This window comes from Equus asinus, chromosome 5, assembly GCF_041296235.1.
Source record: "Equus asinus isolate D_3611 breed Donkey chromosome 5, EquAss-T2T_v2, whole genome shotgun sequence".
Taxonomy (NCBI): Eukaryota; Metazoa; Chordata; class Mammalia; order Perissodactyla; family Equidae; genus Equus; species Equus asinus.
This window is the reverse complement of record NC_091794.1, coordinates 94,887,706-94,902,729: the sequence shown is the minus strand read 5'-3', so window position 1 is coordinate 94,902,729 and position 15,024 is coordinate 94,887,706. Positions and strand designations below refer to the sequence as shown.

The following is a 15,024-nucleotide window of genomic DNA, read 5'->3' as shown; positions in this document are numbered from 1 at the left end:
GTACGTTTATGAGTTTCAAAGATATTTATTTTACATGCCCTTTAAAAAGTGCCAGTATCATAAATAACAATAACAACTAACATTTAGTTCCTACTACATGCCAGGCACTCGGCTAAGACATGAATGTGCATTATTTCATGTAATCCTCATGATGTCAGCAAGGTGAGTGTAACCCAGGACACGAGAGTGAGAAGAACCTCGATCCCTTACTATGCTCGGGGAGGTGGCCTCAGCTGAGATTCTTGAGTACTGTGATCCAGCGCCTGCTGTGCCTCTTACTGCCAGTTACTTACATGCTCTGATCCTCAGATTCTACATCTGCAACATTCTACCATTGAGCTGATGGCCTAGAAACTCCTGGAGAGGAGGGCCTTCCCTGTGCGTGGCACAGTGCCTCCTGGAATAGGGCTTCATAAACAGCACTGTTATTATTGTCCAGGCAGGGACCGTATCTTCTGAAATGAAAATCTGGGTGCACAGCCTGACAGATGAGAGTTCTCGTGGGGACCATGGACAGAGTCCTTGAAATTGGAGCTTCCCTGGAGACTTCGAGTTCCGAAGTTTCAGTTTGGGAGGCAAGCCTGCTTCCCACTAGGACATGAGGCAGCAAGGATGCTTTTCCTTTTATAACGTTGGTTTACATCCAGGGAGTGCTCACTCTGGACCAGACTCTGTGCTACAACATTTACAACGATGAGCTCCTGTCATCCTCGTAACCACCCTGTGTGGTGGGTACTGTGATCACCTCCATTTCACAGATGAGGAAACTGGGCCTTCAAGAGGTGAGCCATTTGCTCAAGGTCTCACTGCTGGTAGGAGATTGGGTCCAGACTCCAGGGTCCTCGTTCTTACCACTCTGCTTTCCCTTTCCCAGCATCCTGAGGACTTAGGTTTGGGATGTAGATCAAGCATAAGTCCAACCCAGCCTCCGCTCACTTGGTGGATGAACATAACATTTGCTTCTGGCTCTTTATAGCCGGTTATTTAATTCTCACATCATCTTTCTGAGGTGTGTGTTACTATTGACCCCCTTTGACAGATGGAGAAACCAAGACTCAGAGAGGTCAGACAAGTTGCCCAAGATAAACCAGCAAATGTGCGGCAAAGCCAGGATTCAAACACGGGCCTCCCTGACTTCACGCCTTGGCTTTAAGCCAGGTTTCTCACCCCTGGCCCTGTTGACACTTGGGGACTGGACACTTTTCTGTTGTGGGAGGCTGTCCTGTGCATTGTAAGGTGTTTAATAGCACCCTTGACCTCCGTCCACTAGAGGCCAGTAGCACTCCTCCCCCAACTGCGACAACCAAAATTATCCTCAGACGTTGCCAAATGTTCCCTGGGGGCAAAGCTGCGCCCAGGCGAGAACTCTTGCTCCTGGTGGGCTGGGCCACCTCCGATGCAAGGCCAAGGGCTCAGGCAGGAAGATTTGAAAGGAAACTTTTGTGATCTTCTCTTAAGAGTCTGAGGGCAGGCGTTCTAGGCTCTGTGACCCTGAAATCAGCTCCCCCTGCACATCGAGGCACTGACTGGGTCCTGCAGCCTGCAGGATGGAGCGCGCCCAGGACAGCCACAGGGCCTTTTGCCCGGGGACCAAGCTGGGGTGCTCTCACTGGGCAGGCCCCTAGTCCGCAGTGTCTCTCCTGCCCGGGGTTGAATTTGTCTGCAGGCGACTAAGGAAGCTGCCCGATGATTATCTCTTGGCTGGAGCTTGCCTTTATCTCTAGTCTTCGACTCTAAATAGGACTAATGGCCATTTGAGATTCAGATTCTGCACCAGCTGCCCAGCACCCTGACCGCCTGGCTCACTGCTCCCATCTCAACACATGCCCCCAGCCGGGGACAAGTTAGAGGCCTGGGGATCATTGCAGCTGCCTTCTCTATCAATGTCCAATTTCAAGTCATCACCAAGTCTTATCAATCTTTTGGATTCTAAATATGATTTGGATCCTGTGGTACTGTCCGCCTCCCACTTCTCCAGTTCAAGCCACCATAGACTATTGTAATATCCTCTGAAAGGCACCCACTTCATTCATTCCTGCCCTCCATTCTGTTTCTCACACTGTAGCTAGAGTAGCCTTTTTAAAATGTTAATCCGAATCCACCTACCCACTTACTCCTACACACACATTCCTACTCCTGCCCTAAATCATTCAGTGATGCTTCCTGTCTTTCCCCATCATTCTCTCTACCCAAGACATACTGGCTTGTCTGCTCTCAAAACACTATGTTCCCTCCACCCCAGGGCCTTTGCATATGCTGCCCCCTCAGCCTGGCTTGTCTCACTATCCCTCTTTGCTTAAGTAACTCCTCTCATCCTCACCACATCTCACCCACTTGGACTCTGAGTCCAGAACCACTGTTACATGTTCTTATAGGAGCATTTCTCTCTCCTCTTAGCTTGCATACTTATTTGGGGGTTGCTTAAACTCCTCTTCCCTATGAGACTGTAAGCTCCACAATGGGAACAACGCATCTATTTTTGCTCACCATTATATCCCTGAAGCCTAGCATATAGTCTGGAACATAGTAAGTGCTTTATACCTACTTGTTGAATGACTGAATGAGCGCATATAATCCTCCCAACAAGCCTGTGAAAATTTTGCCTGAGGCAGGTGCTCTTTCCCTACTCTGACATGGTACCTGCCCTCATGGTATTATAAGATAGAGAGCAATAGACTCGGAAAGACATAAAGGGCTCTGGAGCCTGACTGGGCTCAAATACCCCCTCTGCCATTTACCAGCTGTGTGACATTGGGCAAGTTCCTTAACATCTCTGTGCTTTAGTTTCCTCTTCTGTAAAATGTCAGTAATAATAGTACCTGTCTCATGGGGTGGTTGCAAGGATCAACAAGTGAGTTTCTATAATATGCTTTTACAAGGACTTGGCACATAGTGAGTACCCCATTCATCTTCGTTATTATTAATGTTATTAACAGAAGCAGCATAGATTCTGGGATTAGATGAGTCTGGTTTTCTCTCGTATTTGCAAATTATTCCCTATGTGACTTTGCACAAGTCATGGCACACCCCTGAGCCTCACTTTCCCCGTCTGTTAAGTTGGGATCTCAAGGCCTGCTTCAGAGAGGGCCATTGTGAGGGCCGGATAGGATGGAAGTGAAGCCCTCAGCACAGGGCCCAGTGCCTGGTGTTCCCTTCCCGACGGGCTGCACTGGTCCCTATTGCCTTTTAGATAAGAAGCTCCCTGAAGTAGGCTTCAACGCTGCCTTATTTAGGGCTGTTATCCCCACCCCTCTGTACCTGGCACACAGTAGCTGTTTAATGGGTGGTTCTTTACTGAATGAACCAATCACTAATGACAGCGACCAGGCTTTGCTCATCTTTGTGTCCAACCCGAGCCTAGCGCAATACCTAGCATCTAATTTCAATAAATGTTTGTTGATGGAAGAGATTTTTTAAACGGCTATTCGTTTCTTTTCCCAGTCCCACTTGAGTTTCTGAATTAAACTGAGAAAGATACTTGTTCACCTCTCCTCAATCTCCCTAGCCTTAGTATTCTTGGCTGTAAAATGAGACTATTGATAATATCTGCTTCCTAGGAATGTTCTGAAAAGTAAATGAAGCAGTATGGATTCGGCACATAGAAAATGTTAGTTTATTATCATGCCCTTCCCCGAGCCTCAGTTTCCTCATCTGTGAAACGGGCATCCACTCACTCATTTATTCATCCATTACTCCACAAGCAGCACCCGTGTGGGAAGCACTGTAGTGATGACCTAGGGCAGCTGGAGAGGTGAACAAGACATGGTCCCCGCTGTGAGGAACTGAGTGTCTGCTGTGGGAAGAGGCCAGGCCAGGCCTCTGGGCTCCTGTGTCAGGTGCATCACGTGCTTGTCTCTGATGTTCACAGCTGGTTCCAGGCAACAGTCGCCTGCCAGTCAAGCTCATGAGAGACTGAAACATCTGAATTAGAATTTTACATTTAAGCTGGGTGTACTTGTGGGGTTGGGAGAGACTATTCATCTCCAGCGACCAAAATATTTGCCCCCGTTACCCAGAGCAGTCTTTTCTTTTCAATTAAAAGAAATTTACACACCAAGGGTATTTAAATATCAGGGCGAGTCTGCTGTCAGCAGCCTGGCCAGAGGTAGAAGGATGTCTGAATCCCAATGGCCCGTCTGTAGCCTCAGGGAAGAAGCAAGATTTATGAGATGCGAGCCCGCCTGGACCGCTGCTCCTGCTGGGAAAGGCCTCCCTGCAGTATTTTCTGTCTCGTCAACGCTGCATTTCACTTTAAATTGCAGCTGAAAGCAGATATTTTCCCTCTTGCCTATTACACCTCTTAATTTGTCTCTCCCTCTGCTGTTATTTGTCTCTATAAAGTGTTTTGCATGAAAGACCCACGCAGCACAATGTTGCTTTGCCCTGGGTTAGGTTTAACAGGAAGGGAAGACACAGACTTACCCCCAAGGAAGAAGGTGTGAGGGCCTTGGAGTCAAGACACACATGTGTCTGGGAATATATCCCTGGCAGTGTGCACGTGTGTGTTTTTGGACCTGTTGTGTGGGTATGTGTGTGCACATGTTAATATTTGCACTAATAGATATATATGTCTGTGTACGCTTTGGTATAATCACTTGGTGTCCATAGCCAAATTGTGTATGCTTGTGTGCAAGTACACACCCACATGCAATCTCTGAGTGCCTGTGTTTCTATGCATAGGAGCACACGTGTACACAGGACACATGCAGGCTTCTAGATATGCATGTCACATGATGTGTGTGGTCTCTGCACACGACTAGGGTTCTCTCTCCTTCCTTGCCCTCGTACCGCTGCGGCTAGCGTCTCCCCCTGCCCCACCCAGGGGCCCCGGCCACACTTGGGGCTGTGGGTAAGGAAGGCTGAGCAGTGGTCTGCGGGGGTCCCGTGCAAACAACTGCCTTAGGCCGGCCCAAGCGCAGCCACAGCTCTGTGGCTTGGCTCTGGCCACCCCTTGCCACAGCAGCACCACCGCGGCTCCCGCGGACGCTCTGGGGACCCCCGGGCAGTCCCCCAGCTCCCTGCCAATCCTGGACTGGCACAGAAAGGTGAGAGAGGTGACCGAACGACGGCCAGAGACCCCCAGACCAGCTGGGTCTCCTGCCCCCTCCCGGGGACCAACAACCAGAGCAGCGCGGACGGGGGCGGGAGGGGGGTCTCGGTCGCTCCCAGTCCAGCGAACTCTGGGCACTAACCAATGGGCGGCTGCGGCCCAACGGGGATCCCTCCGAGGCAGCCAATGACCTCGCTCCGCTCTGCACCCCCACCCTCGCCAGCCCCGCGCAGCTGGACCATTGGTGCTGGCGGGACTGGGGGAGTGTGCGCGGCGCGGGCCGTGGGGGAGGGGGCGTGGCTTGGAGTCCCGTGTCCTCTCCCCACCCTCGCTTAGGCCCCGCACTCCCGGCCCAGACGCCAGGCCATTGGCCTGGGGCGGCGCCGTGGCGGACCGGGCCCGAGGGGCGCGCAGGGGGCGTGGCCGGAGGGCGTGGCCGGCGGGAGGCGGGGCGCGGGCGCGGTCCCGGGGACAGCCGGGCTGCGGCGCCGGCGGCGGAGGCGTCCGGGCGGAGAGCGCGCGTGCGGGGCGCAGGCTCGGCTCGGCTCGGCGCGGCGCGGCGCGGCGGCTCAGTCTGCGGCGGCAGCGGCCCGTCTGGAGCGGCCGCGGCGAGGACGCCAGCTGCAGCGGGGGAGGCGCAGCCCGGCTGCACACTCCGCGGAGCCAGCGGGGCCGGGAACAGGTGATCCTCGCGGGAGCCCGGAGCCCTCCGGAGTTGGCGGGGCGGGAGCCCGCGCTCCCGGGCGCAGCTGCAGCCGCCCCGGCGCGGCTGGGGGCGGACGGCGCCCGGCTGCGGACTAGGGCGCGGGCAGCCCCCCGCTCTCGGGGGCGCGGGCAGCCCCAGCCCCTGCACGCTCGGAGCGCCTGCTCTCGTCGCCTCGCCCGCCCCGGGGCCAAGCAAAGTTGTGGACGTGTCCTGACAGCCGAGCCCAGGCTGACCCGCCGGCCCCGCCACCTCCTCGCCCCCTGAGCCGGCCGCCTGCTTCTGAGGCTGAAACTTTGGGCCGAGGGGGGCTCGGCGTGGGGCCCAGGCCTGCGGGCGCCCCTCCGCGCCGACAGCCCGGGCGCCGCGGACGGCATGTGACAGTCCCGGCGCAGCCGCACGCGGGAAGGCGCGGGCCCCGCGGGCTCCGGCCGCGGCGAGGAGCGGCTGCGCGGCGGCCGGGGGAAGGCTGCAGCGCGCGGCCGACCCTTGCGGGCCCGGGCCCCGAGCCGTGCCGCCCAGGCTCGCCCGGGCCCCGCCGAGGCTGCTGCGCCCCCGCCGCAGCGCTGGGGGACCCACTCTGAACTCTCTGAACTTCGGGGGCAGTCCCCGGGGCGGCAAAACTCTCAGGGACCCCCGGCCCGGGTGGCGCCCCTCGACCACCTCCCCTGGCCGAGCCCCCTGCTGCCAAGTGCCTGGACGCCGAGGGCTTCGGGGCCCGGCCGGAGCTGACTGTCCCCAGCCCCGCGCCAGGCCACGATGCTCATGAGGAAAGTGCCCGGCTTCGTCCCGGCCTCCCCGTGGGGGCTGCGGCTGCCGCAGAAGTTCCTCTTCCTTCTCTTCCTCTCGGGCCTCATCACCCTGTGCTTTGGGGCCCTCTTCCTGCTGCCCAAGTCCTCTCGCCTCAAGCGCCTCTTCCTGGCCCCTCGGACCCCGCAGCCCGGCCTGGAAGTAATGGCCGAAGCCGCCAGCCACCCTCTGGCCCACGAGCAGGAGTCGCCTCCCAACCCGGCCCCCGCTGCGCCGGCCCCCGGCGAGGACGACCCCAGCAGCCAAGCCACTACCCGCCGCAGGAAAGGGTGGCTGCGGCGCACCCACCCCACCGGGCCCCGGGAGGAGGCCACGGCGGCCCGGAGCAGCGGCGTCGCGGCCCTCAGACCCCAGGAGGAGAGCATTCCGTTCAGCTTTGACTTCAGTGCGTTCCGGAGCCGGCTCCGCCACCCGGTCCTGGGGACTAGGGGCGACGAGAGTAAGGAGCCCCAGAACGTAGTTCGAACTCAGCGGGAGAAAGTCAAGGAGGTAAGGACTCTCTTCCCCCCCAGAAATAAAGATCCCTTGTGCTTCCATCCGTTTCCCCTGGCCCCAGGCGCTCCGCGGCCCTGGTCTGCTTGAGGCTCTCCAGGCACACTGCACCCTCCCCTCTCCTCCCGAACTTCCCACCTTCAGTCCTCTCTGGCACTCTCCCTGGCTGGGTTCAGTTGATCATCCCCACCCCTGACAGATGGAAGCTGACCCACTGGACCAACTGTCCCCCACCCCAAGACTCTGGTCTATCCAGTCCAGTCCCCAGCCTAGGGGGCTCCACGCCCTCTCTTTGTGGAGTTGCCAAGTGAGAGTGGAGTTCAGGTTGGTTAGTGGACACCTTCTCTTCCTGCATGGGGCCAAGGGCCACATTCTTTCTCACTGTGTCCTTAAGTCCTGACTTCCCCCAAACCCCTGTGGGATCTGCTACCCTGGAAGTCCAGGATTTGGGGGGTATTGGGTGTCCTGCAGGTATTTTGTAATCTAGCCAGCTACCTGCAAACCAGAGGATGTTGTGTGTGCTTGCTAACTGCTTCTAGTGAGCTTTTGGAGCAACTGTACATAGTTGCATAATGCAGGAAGGAATGATCAATAAGGCGGTGGTAACGGTACAGAAGCTCTGAGGTTATTGGCTTCATGAAGCAGGTCTTGGACTTGTTCCCTGTAGGGATTGTACCAAGGAGGGGTTTAGAAGGATCACTTGGAGTCTTAGTCTTAGTTTAAGAAGCCGAAAGCGAACGCAGCCTCACCATGGCTTGAAGGCTGTTGCCAAGCCTCGGCTGGTGCTAAAGATTCTGCTCCACTCCTGTTAGAGCTGCCTGTGGGAGGCTTGTGCCCCCCAATGCAGAGGGGGCTGTAGTGACACCCCCAGGCCACAAGGGGGCTGTGGGCGCACGGTGGGCCGGGGTCTCCTAGAAGGGAGAGGATGCTCCCCCTCCCGTGGGCCCAGAAGGAGAGAGCTGCTTCTGTCTGGACTTCTTGGTCTGCTGCAAAGGAGTCAGCAGGTGTGCCCTGATTTCCAGGGGGAGCACGCAGCGAGGGTCCAGTCCTGCCCTGTCCAGACCTGCTCAGGGCCACTGGAGAACTTAGCTGTCCCTCCTTGTCCGGACCGCCCTCCCTCCCAGTGCCCACCTCTTCCCAACTTGTGTCTGCTGTTACTCAGCCCTTCTACGCTAAGCCCTGTTTGGAGTCTATCTTAACTCGCAATCACAGGACATTTGGTGACGTCAAGATAGGAAGCCACAAAGATGAGTCCTTATTTTGTGTGTGTGCGTGGGCTCTCAGCTTCCAAAGTCTTGTTGAAATCTCAGAAGTTAATTGAAGGCTGGAACTTGCAGTGGCTGAGGAAGGATCGTCATTTCTCCCCTTTTGGTTAAGGAACTGTGTTGTTGGCTGCTCACCGGGACCCCCTGCAGCTCCCTTTCTCACAGCTGCCTCTGAACACATTAGCTCTCTCTGCGCTTTCAGTCACCACCAGTGAAATTACGTATAAACTGCATGCGTGTGGTTTCTTGGGGGACGTCCAGAGCTGCCATCCGATTTTCAACAAGATCTCCCAAAAGATGAAGAAGTGACTACTGTCTTCTTCAAAAGAGGCGCTCTCTGTGTTTATAACTGGTTGTGTAACCCATTTCTGAAAGCCTGGGGTCAGGAGCCCTGGTAGGAAGGGTGGGCTGGCCAGTGGGGAACGTGGTTCTGCCCCTCTGTACAAAGACAGCCTCCCTTGCTGGCAGCAGCTGCGGGCGGTGACTTGCTGCAGCTGCTGGAGGGTGCTGGGAGGTGTGGAGACTGCTTTGCAGGTGGGTGTAAAATAACAGGATGGGCAGAGGTCCATGTGGGTTGCCAGCTGTCTGGATCTTTCTGTCTGGCGTCTCCGTGCACCCCTGGTAGTAGCTGGAGGCCTGCTTGCATGCATCTGCGGTTGGTATTCCGTGAGCGCTCTCTTACTGTCTTGAAGACCTTAAGCTCCTCGGAAGGGAGGGGCTGGACTGTGTACCTAGTAGGTTTTGAAGCCTATTGTCTCTTCAGGCTTCTTGAGTTTGGAACTACCACCCCCTACCTCCCCCCCCCACCACCACCACCACCCCACAAACAACCTGAAAAACGTGGGGCAGAGTTTTTGGTTCAGCTGCTAACACAGAGTTACCTTCCTGGTGTCCTGCCTGGTGAGGAACGCGTATGCCTACTGCCGGAGGACGTCTTTATTTCCTTCTCATTTAAATTTCTATCTGTGCCCTGCCCACGGGTAGAGCATTTTAGAAAGTCGCCTGTTTTCGTAAAAGGGACTCTTGCTTTCCTCTCTGGCTTGTTTGTTTCCAGACGTGGATTGATTAGACCCCCAGGAGCAGACAGGGAGCTAGCATCAGATAAAAAGGGCTCTGTTCTTATAAGATGAGGTTTTTAAAGTGGAAGTAAACATCAAGAGAGGCTCAGAGAGGGTGACAGATGGGAGTTAATGAAGACTGGCCCCCCGGGCTCTAGATCAACTAAGCATATTTATGATCATTCTGGTTTGAGAGAGAGACATGGGCACGAGGCCTGTGCTGATAAGATGGCTGAAGCTGCACGTTCTGGGTGTGCATGCATCAGGAAATGGTCTGTCACTAGAACCAACTATTTCTCCTCACTTTGCAGTTTTTGGAACCTTGGAGGAGGCAGTGTGGTGGAAAGGGGAGACCCAGAGAACATGGGTTCTAGTCTCACCCAACCGTCCACTGTCTGACTCTGGGCGAGCCACCTCCTCCCCTTCCTGGACCTGGTTTTTCCTTCTGTGATGTGGGGTGAGGGAGGGGAGAATTGGCTGGTCACATACACTCTTGCTTCCAGACCTGGCCCCTAAGTGGACTGCCGGTCTGGCCAGGGACTCCATCGCAGTTGGGCTCTTTCCAGCTCTGTTTTCAACATGTTTCAGTTCCATGAAGTCAGGGGCGATGATGTGTTGTTGACGATGGTGGTGTTTTCGCTCTTGTATCCCTTAGCACCTAGTCAAGACTAGGTATTCCTACAGTTGATTAAGTTAATCTTTCCTCTCACCCAAATTGAATTAGAAATGGGACTAGACAGCGACAGATCCTCAGCTTGGGACCATGAAGAGTGAAAGGGTTGATGAGAATGTCAACAGCTTGCTAGCAGCCTTCCCTTTCAGATCCGACCGTGATATAGGAACTGATCGTTATAATTATTACGGGGGACCTTGGCCATAGGGGGGCCTCTTCCAGATTCAAGTTCAACAGACTTTTCTCACTCAAGATAAGGTTTGGGAGTGAATAGCTTGGACATCCCAATGAAAGGATTCAAATTCTCCTGGGTCCTATTAGTGAAGGTTGGTTGCTGATCTGGGGAACCTCAGTTGTCCCCTCCAGTGAAGGGGGATTTTGTTAAAGAGAATGGGGCATTCTGGGGCGGTGAGAACATAGCACTGGAGCGGGGCTGCCCCTGGTCTGTATGAAGAACATGGGTTGAATTTCATCCCCATCCCCTCTGCCCATTGCCCTGTGCGCCACTCTAAGTGGCAGTCCCGCTAAGAATCCACCCTGGGCTCCAGTCCTAGCCATGCCATCAATTCTGAACTCAGGGGAGAATTCCCATTTATCACTGGGCCTCAGTGTTCACGGTACAACAAAGAGACTGGCATTTAGGGCGCTCTTCTCTCTCCCTCACTCCCACCTGTTTACTGTTCTGTTTATGGGGCTGCCCAAGCACCTAGAATAGGGTCTGACACCCAGTTAGAGCTCAGATACTTGAATGAATGGCTCCAGTAAAGATCGACCAGCAGTTCAGTTGCTGATGGCAGAGGCTTGGTCTTCTTCCTGAGGGTGCCTGGAATTCTAAGGGTCTCAGAATCGGGGCCACAGCAAGGTTTGGGGGCTCAGCAGTTCTGTGACCCAAGAGGCCTTTTACAAGCTGCAGTGTTTTTCCAAGTGCAGATCTAACTTGAAGGGAGTGGGGAGGGGGCAGCCGTGAGTAAATTCTTTCCTGCTTGGATGGCAGGCACCTGGAGATGCCCGAATCGCCCTGGAGTGCCTGCAGCTTGGCAAGGAGTGCCCTGGCTCTTGCCCTCCGTGCCTGCTGCATTAGGCCGCCAGGGTATTGCTGCTTATGATATGTGGCCGTGTCTGAATAAGTCATCTTGGCCAATGATCTTTGCTCCCCATTAGTGGGCTCGTTCGTTAGTCATGTGTGATTTCTCTGTATATCTGATTTATCGCCGCCAGTGCCAGGCACAGGTTGGAAAATTAAAAGGCTTTGTGTTCTTTGTAGCGTGTGAATCTGAGCCTAGGAGATGTTCAAAATAATTAATATTAGGAACAACTCAGATTTAAATAGCTTTCCTTCGAAGAGCTCTGTTTAAAGTTGCAAATCTATTGAAGATCTCTTTTCCCTCCCCGTCCTTCAGTTTCACTCTGTCCTGCTCTGTGATACATTTAATATAGATAGGAAGGCTGGCCTATAATAACTGGATGGGTCCTTTGGGAGACCCTTATATCCTAAGCCCGGCCACACGCCTCGTCCTTCTTCCTTAGAACTGAGTAGACAAGTAGAGTAAAGCTTAGAGTTTGTCCCTCCAGGTGTACAACTCACCCACAGGCTGGGTGGATCTGTGCTTTCATTGTGAGTTGTACCAGCATTTGGGGGCATTAGGTACAGGCATCCCAGGAGCAATTGCTTCTCAGGCCTCCCATCCTTAGCTCTGTCTTTAGTGGTAGGTCTGGAAACAAACAGTACCATGACTTTGAAAAGTCAGCTGCTTGTTTCACACTGTCGTTAGCAGGGGGGTTAAGAATATAGATTCCCCTGCGGTTTTTAGAGTGACTGATTTACATCCGAGCTCCAAAAATGCCTTTTCTCTAGCTTTCCCCGAAGACTGATCCGTTACTCCACCAAAAATAAATATTGTGATATATATCAGGCATACTTTGCTCAAAGGGACTTACATCTTTTCTCTTATCGAAAAAAATAAATCAGGCTCACAAATTGGAAAGCCCTGTGCAGGGAAGCTGGCTGGTAATCCAGGTGGGCAGCAGCCTTCTGGGGACCGCCTCTGGCTTGGGGAAGGCACCTGCCTCTGCATCCCAAGTTGCGTTTGCGCTAAAGGAGGTGGTGGGAGTTTTAGGAAATTCTCTCCTGCTGTGCTTTCATCGGCCAGGTCAGGAAAGCCTTAGCAAGGGAGTGATGGACAGGATTCCGGAGAGTAGTGGCCTCGGGTGAATTCGTGGGTCTTTATTACATTTCTGTAAAAGAGGGGCCATGCACGGAGCAGAGATGAGTTTCATGAACCAAGGATTATTATTCCAGTTCTGTGCACCTGCAGTCCAAAAAGACCAGGCTCATTCAAACAATAAGCCCTGATTCTTGATTTCCCATTACTCCAGGGCCAAGGTCTTAAGTACAAGCGTTTGCATAATTTGGGGAAAAGAAACAACAGACTTTCATAGCCCTGTATTCTCATGGCAGGTGATGGTAGGAAAGAAATTGGAGACTCCTCAAAGAATTCTGAGGACCCAGGGCCTAAGTCCCCCTCCTCCTTCACCCCCTTCGGCTCTGGGGGTTAATAGCTGAGGCGCATAGTTTGGGTTCTCTTAAGTGCGGAGTTGTGGCTAAGATGGCTGTAGGTCAGGCCTGCTTTTTGGTGTCTCCACCCCCGAAGAGAACAGAAACCTCAGAGAGCACAGCTGCAAGAGCCTGAGTGTGGTGGCCCAGTTGTAGGTGTTTTCTCTCCTGAGAAGGCTGTTTTCTAACATTTGGGTTGAGAGCTCCCCAAACTCAGCAGGCAGGTGGTCAGAACAGCTTTTACTCAAAAGGGGAGGTCTGAGTACATCTCTTAACTCTGAATTTTCATCAGTTAAAGGCTCAGACCTGGGCAGTTGTCCATCTGTTTTAGTTCAGTAGCACTAGTGGTAACTTTTCTAGAAGAAATTTGGGTGTATGGGTTAGCATCCTCCTTAATGGATGAGCAACAATTGTGCTTGTATCTGGCATGCTCTGGGAGTCAGCTGCTCCACAGGCGAACCTTCCAGGCAAACAGTTTTCACTAAATAGCAGCCATTGTCAGAGACTGAATAGTAGGAAATAATTCTCCCCTCCTTCAACCTCTGCCGGCACTTGGTGAGCACCATAAAATGCCCTGTGCCAGACAGCGAGGGCCCAGAGGGCCTGCGGAGGTGTGTAGATAAGACTGGTGGCCTCTCAGGACCTGTGCTTTGTATTCTCTTCTTGTTTTTTCACAACAACCCTGAGAGGCAGGTACTATCTATTTATTTAAGTCTAATTTACATATGGCAAAACGCACAAAACAGAAAATCATGTAAACCATACCTGTCAAGACAATGGAACATTTCCATGACCCCAGAAAGTTCCCTCTGCTCCTTTCAGTCAATGCCCCATCGTCCACCCCAACCACTGTTTCTGTTTGTCACCAGGAATTCGTTTTGCCAGTTCTAAAGCTTCAGATAAATGGAGGGGCACGACACACGCCCTTCTGTGCAAGGCATCTTTCACCCAGGAGGATGTTTTTGAAATTCGTCCACATCGTGTGTGTCAGTACTTCATTCCTTTGTTATTGCTGAGATGCATTTCATTGTGTGACTGTGCCACCATTTGTTTATCCGTTCACCTGTTGTTGAACCTTTTGGTTGTTTCCCGTGTTTGGGTATTATGAATAAAGCTGCTATGAATGTTTTACTTACAGGTCTTTGTGTGGGCATGTTTTCAGTTCATTTGTGTAAATATCTAGGAGTATAATTGCTGGCTCACAGAGTAGATATGTGTTTAACTTTATAAGAAACTGGAAGCACTTTACCCAAGTAGATAAGACCATTTTATACTCCCACCAGCAATGTGTGAGAGTTCTGTATCTTTGCTAGCACTTGTTATTGTCCACCTTTTGAAGTTTAGCCATCCTATGTGATGTGTAGTGATATTTCATTGTGGTTTTAATTTTTGTTTCTCTAACTATTGATATCGAACATCTTTTCATGTGTTTATTTGCCATTTCTATATCTTTCTTTTAACTGTCCAAAACTTTTTTTAATTTAAAAAATTGGCTTTTTTATCATCTTACTGAATTCTAGAAACTCTTTATATATTCTAGATAAAAGTCCTCTGTCATATATATGTATATATAAAATAAGTATTTGCTCTCAGTCTATGGTTTGTCTTTTCATTTTCTTTTTCTTTTTTTTTTTGAGGAAGAGTAGCCCTGAGCTAACATCTGCTGCCAATCCTTCCTTTTTTTTTTTTTTTTTTTTTTTGCTGAGGAAGATTGACCCTGACCTAACATCCGTGTCCATCTTCCTCTACTTTATATGTGGGACGCCAGCCACAGCCTACCTTGACAGGCGATGCATAGATCTGCACCTGGGATCTGAACTGGTGAACCCCAGGCTGTGAAAGCGGAATGTGCAAACTTAACCGCTGTGCCACCCATCCGGCCCCCTGTCTTTTCATTTGCTGAATGGTGTTGTCCAAGAGCAGAAGTTTTAAATTTTGATGAAGTCCAGTGTATCAATATTTTCTTTTATGATTAGTGCCTTCTGTGTCTATTTTTAAAAAAATCTTTTCCTACCCCAAGGTCATGAAGATAGTCTCCTTTTCATTCTAGAAACTTTATTGTTTTAGTTTTTCCATTTAGGTCTCTCATCTACTTCAAATTAATTCTTGTATATGGTATGAGGTAGGGGTTGAGGTTCCTTATTTCCCATTTAGATGTCCACTTGTTTAGCACTATTGGTTGAAAACAAAATTTGATCAAAATTTCCTTTCCCTATTGAATTGCTTTGATGTCATGTTAGATTAATTGACCATATATATGTGGCTCTGTTTCTGGACTCTTCTGTGTTATTGATTTCTCTTTATGTCAGTTCACACTGTCTTGATGCTGCAGCTGTACAATAACTCTTCCGTCTCTGGACTTCTCTTTCAGTGTCGCTTTGGCTGTTAGAGGCCCTTTGCATTTCTGCATATGTCTGAG

The 15,024-nt window shown here is 52.1% G+C and overlaps 1 protein-coding gene across 1 annotated transcript in view; it reads left to right on the top strand.

Moving 5' to 3' along the window:
- The first annotated feature begins 6,198 nt into the window (after positions 1-6,198).
- Positions 6,199-15,024, top strand: part of MAN1C1 (mannosidase alpha class 1C member 1) — a 133,566-nt gene continuing 124,740 nt past the window's right edge. The window contains exon 1 of the mRNA XM_014855023.3: positions 6,199-7,052. Coding sequence (XP_014710509.1) covers positions 6,513-7,052 — 540 coding nt within the window. The 5' untranslated portion in view covers positions 6,199-6,512. The remainder of the gene's footprint in view (positions 7,053-15,024) is intronic.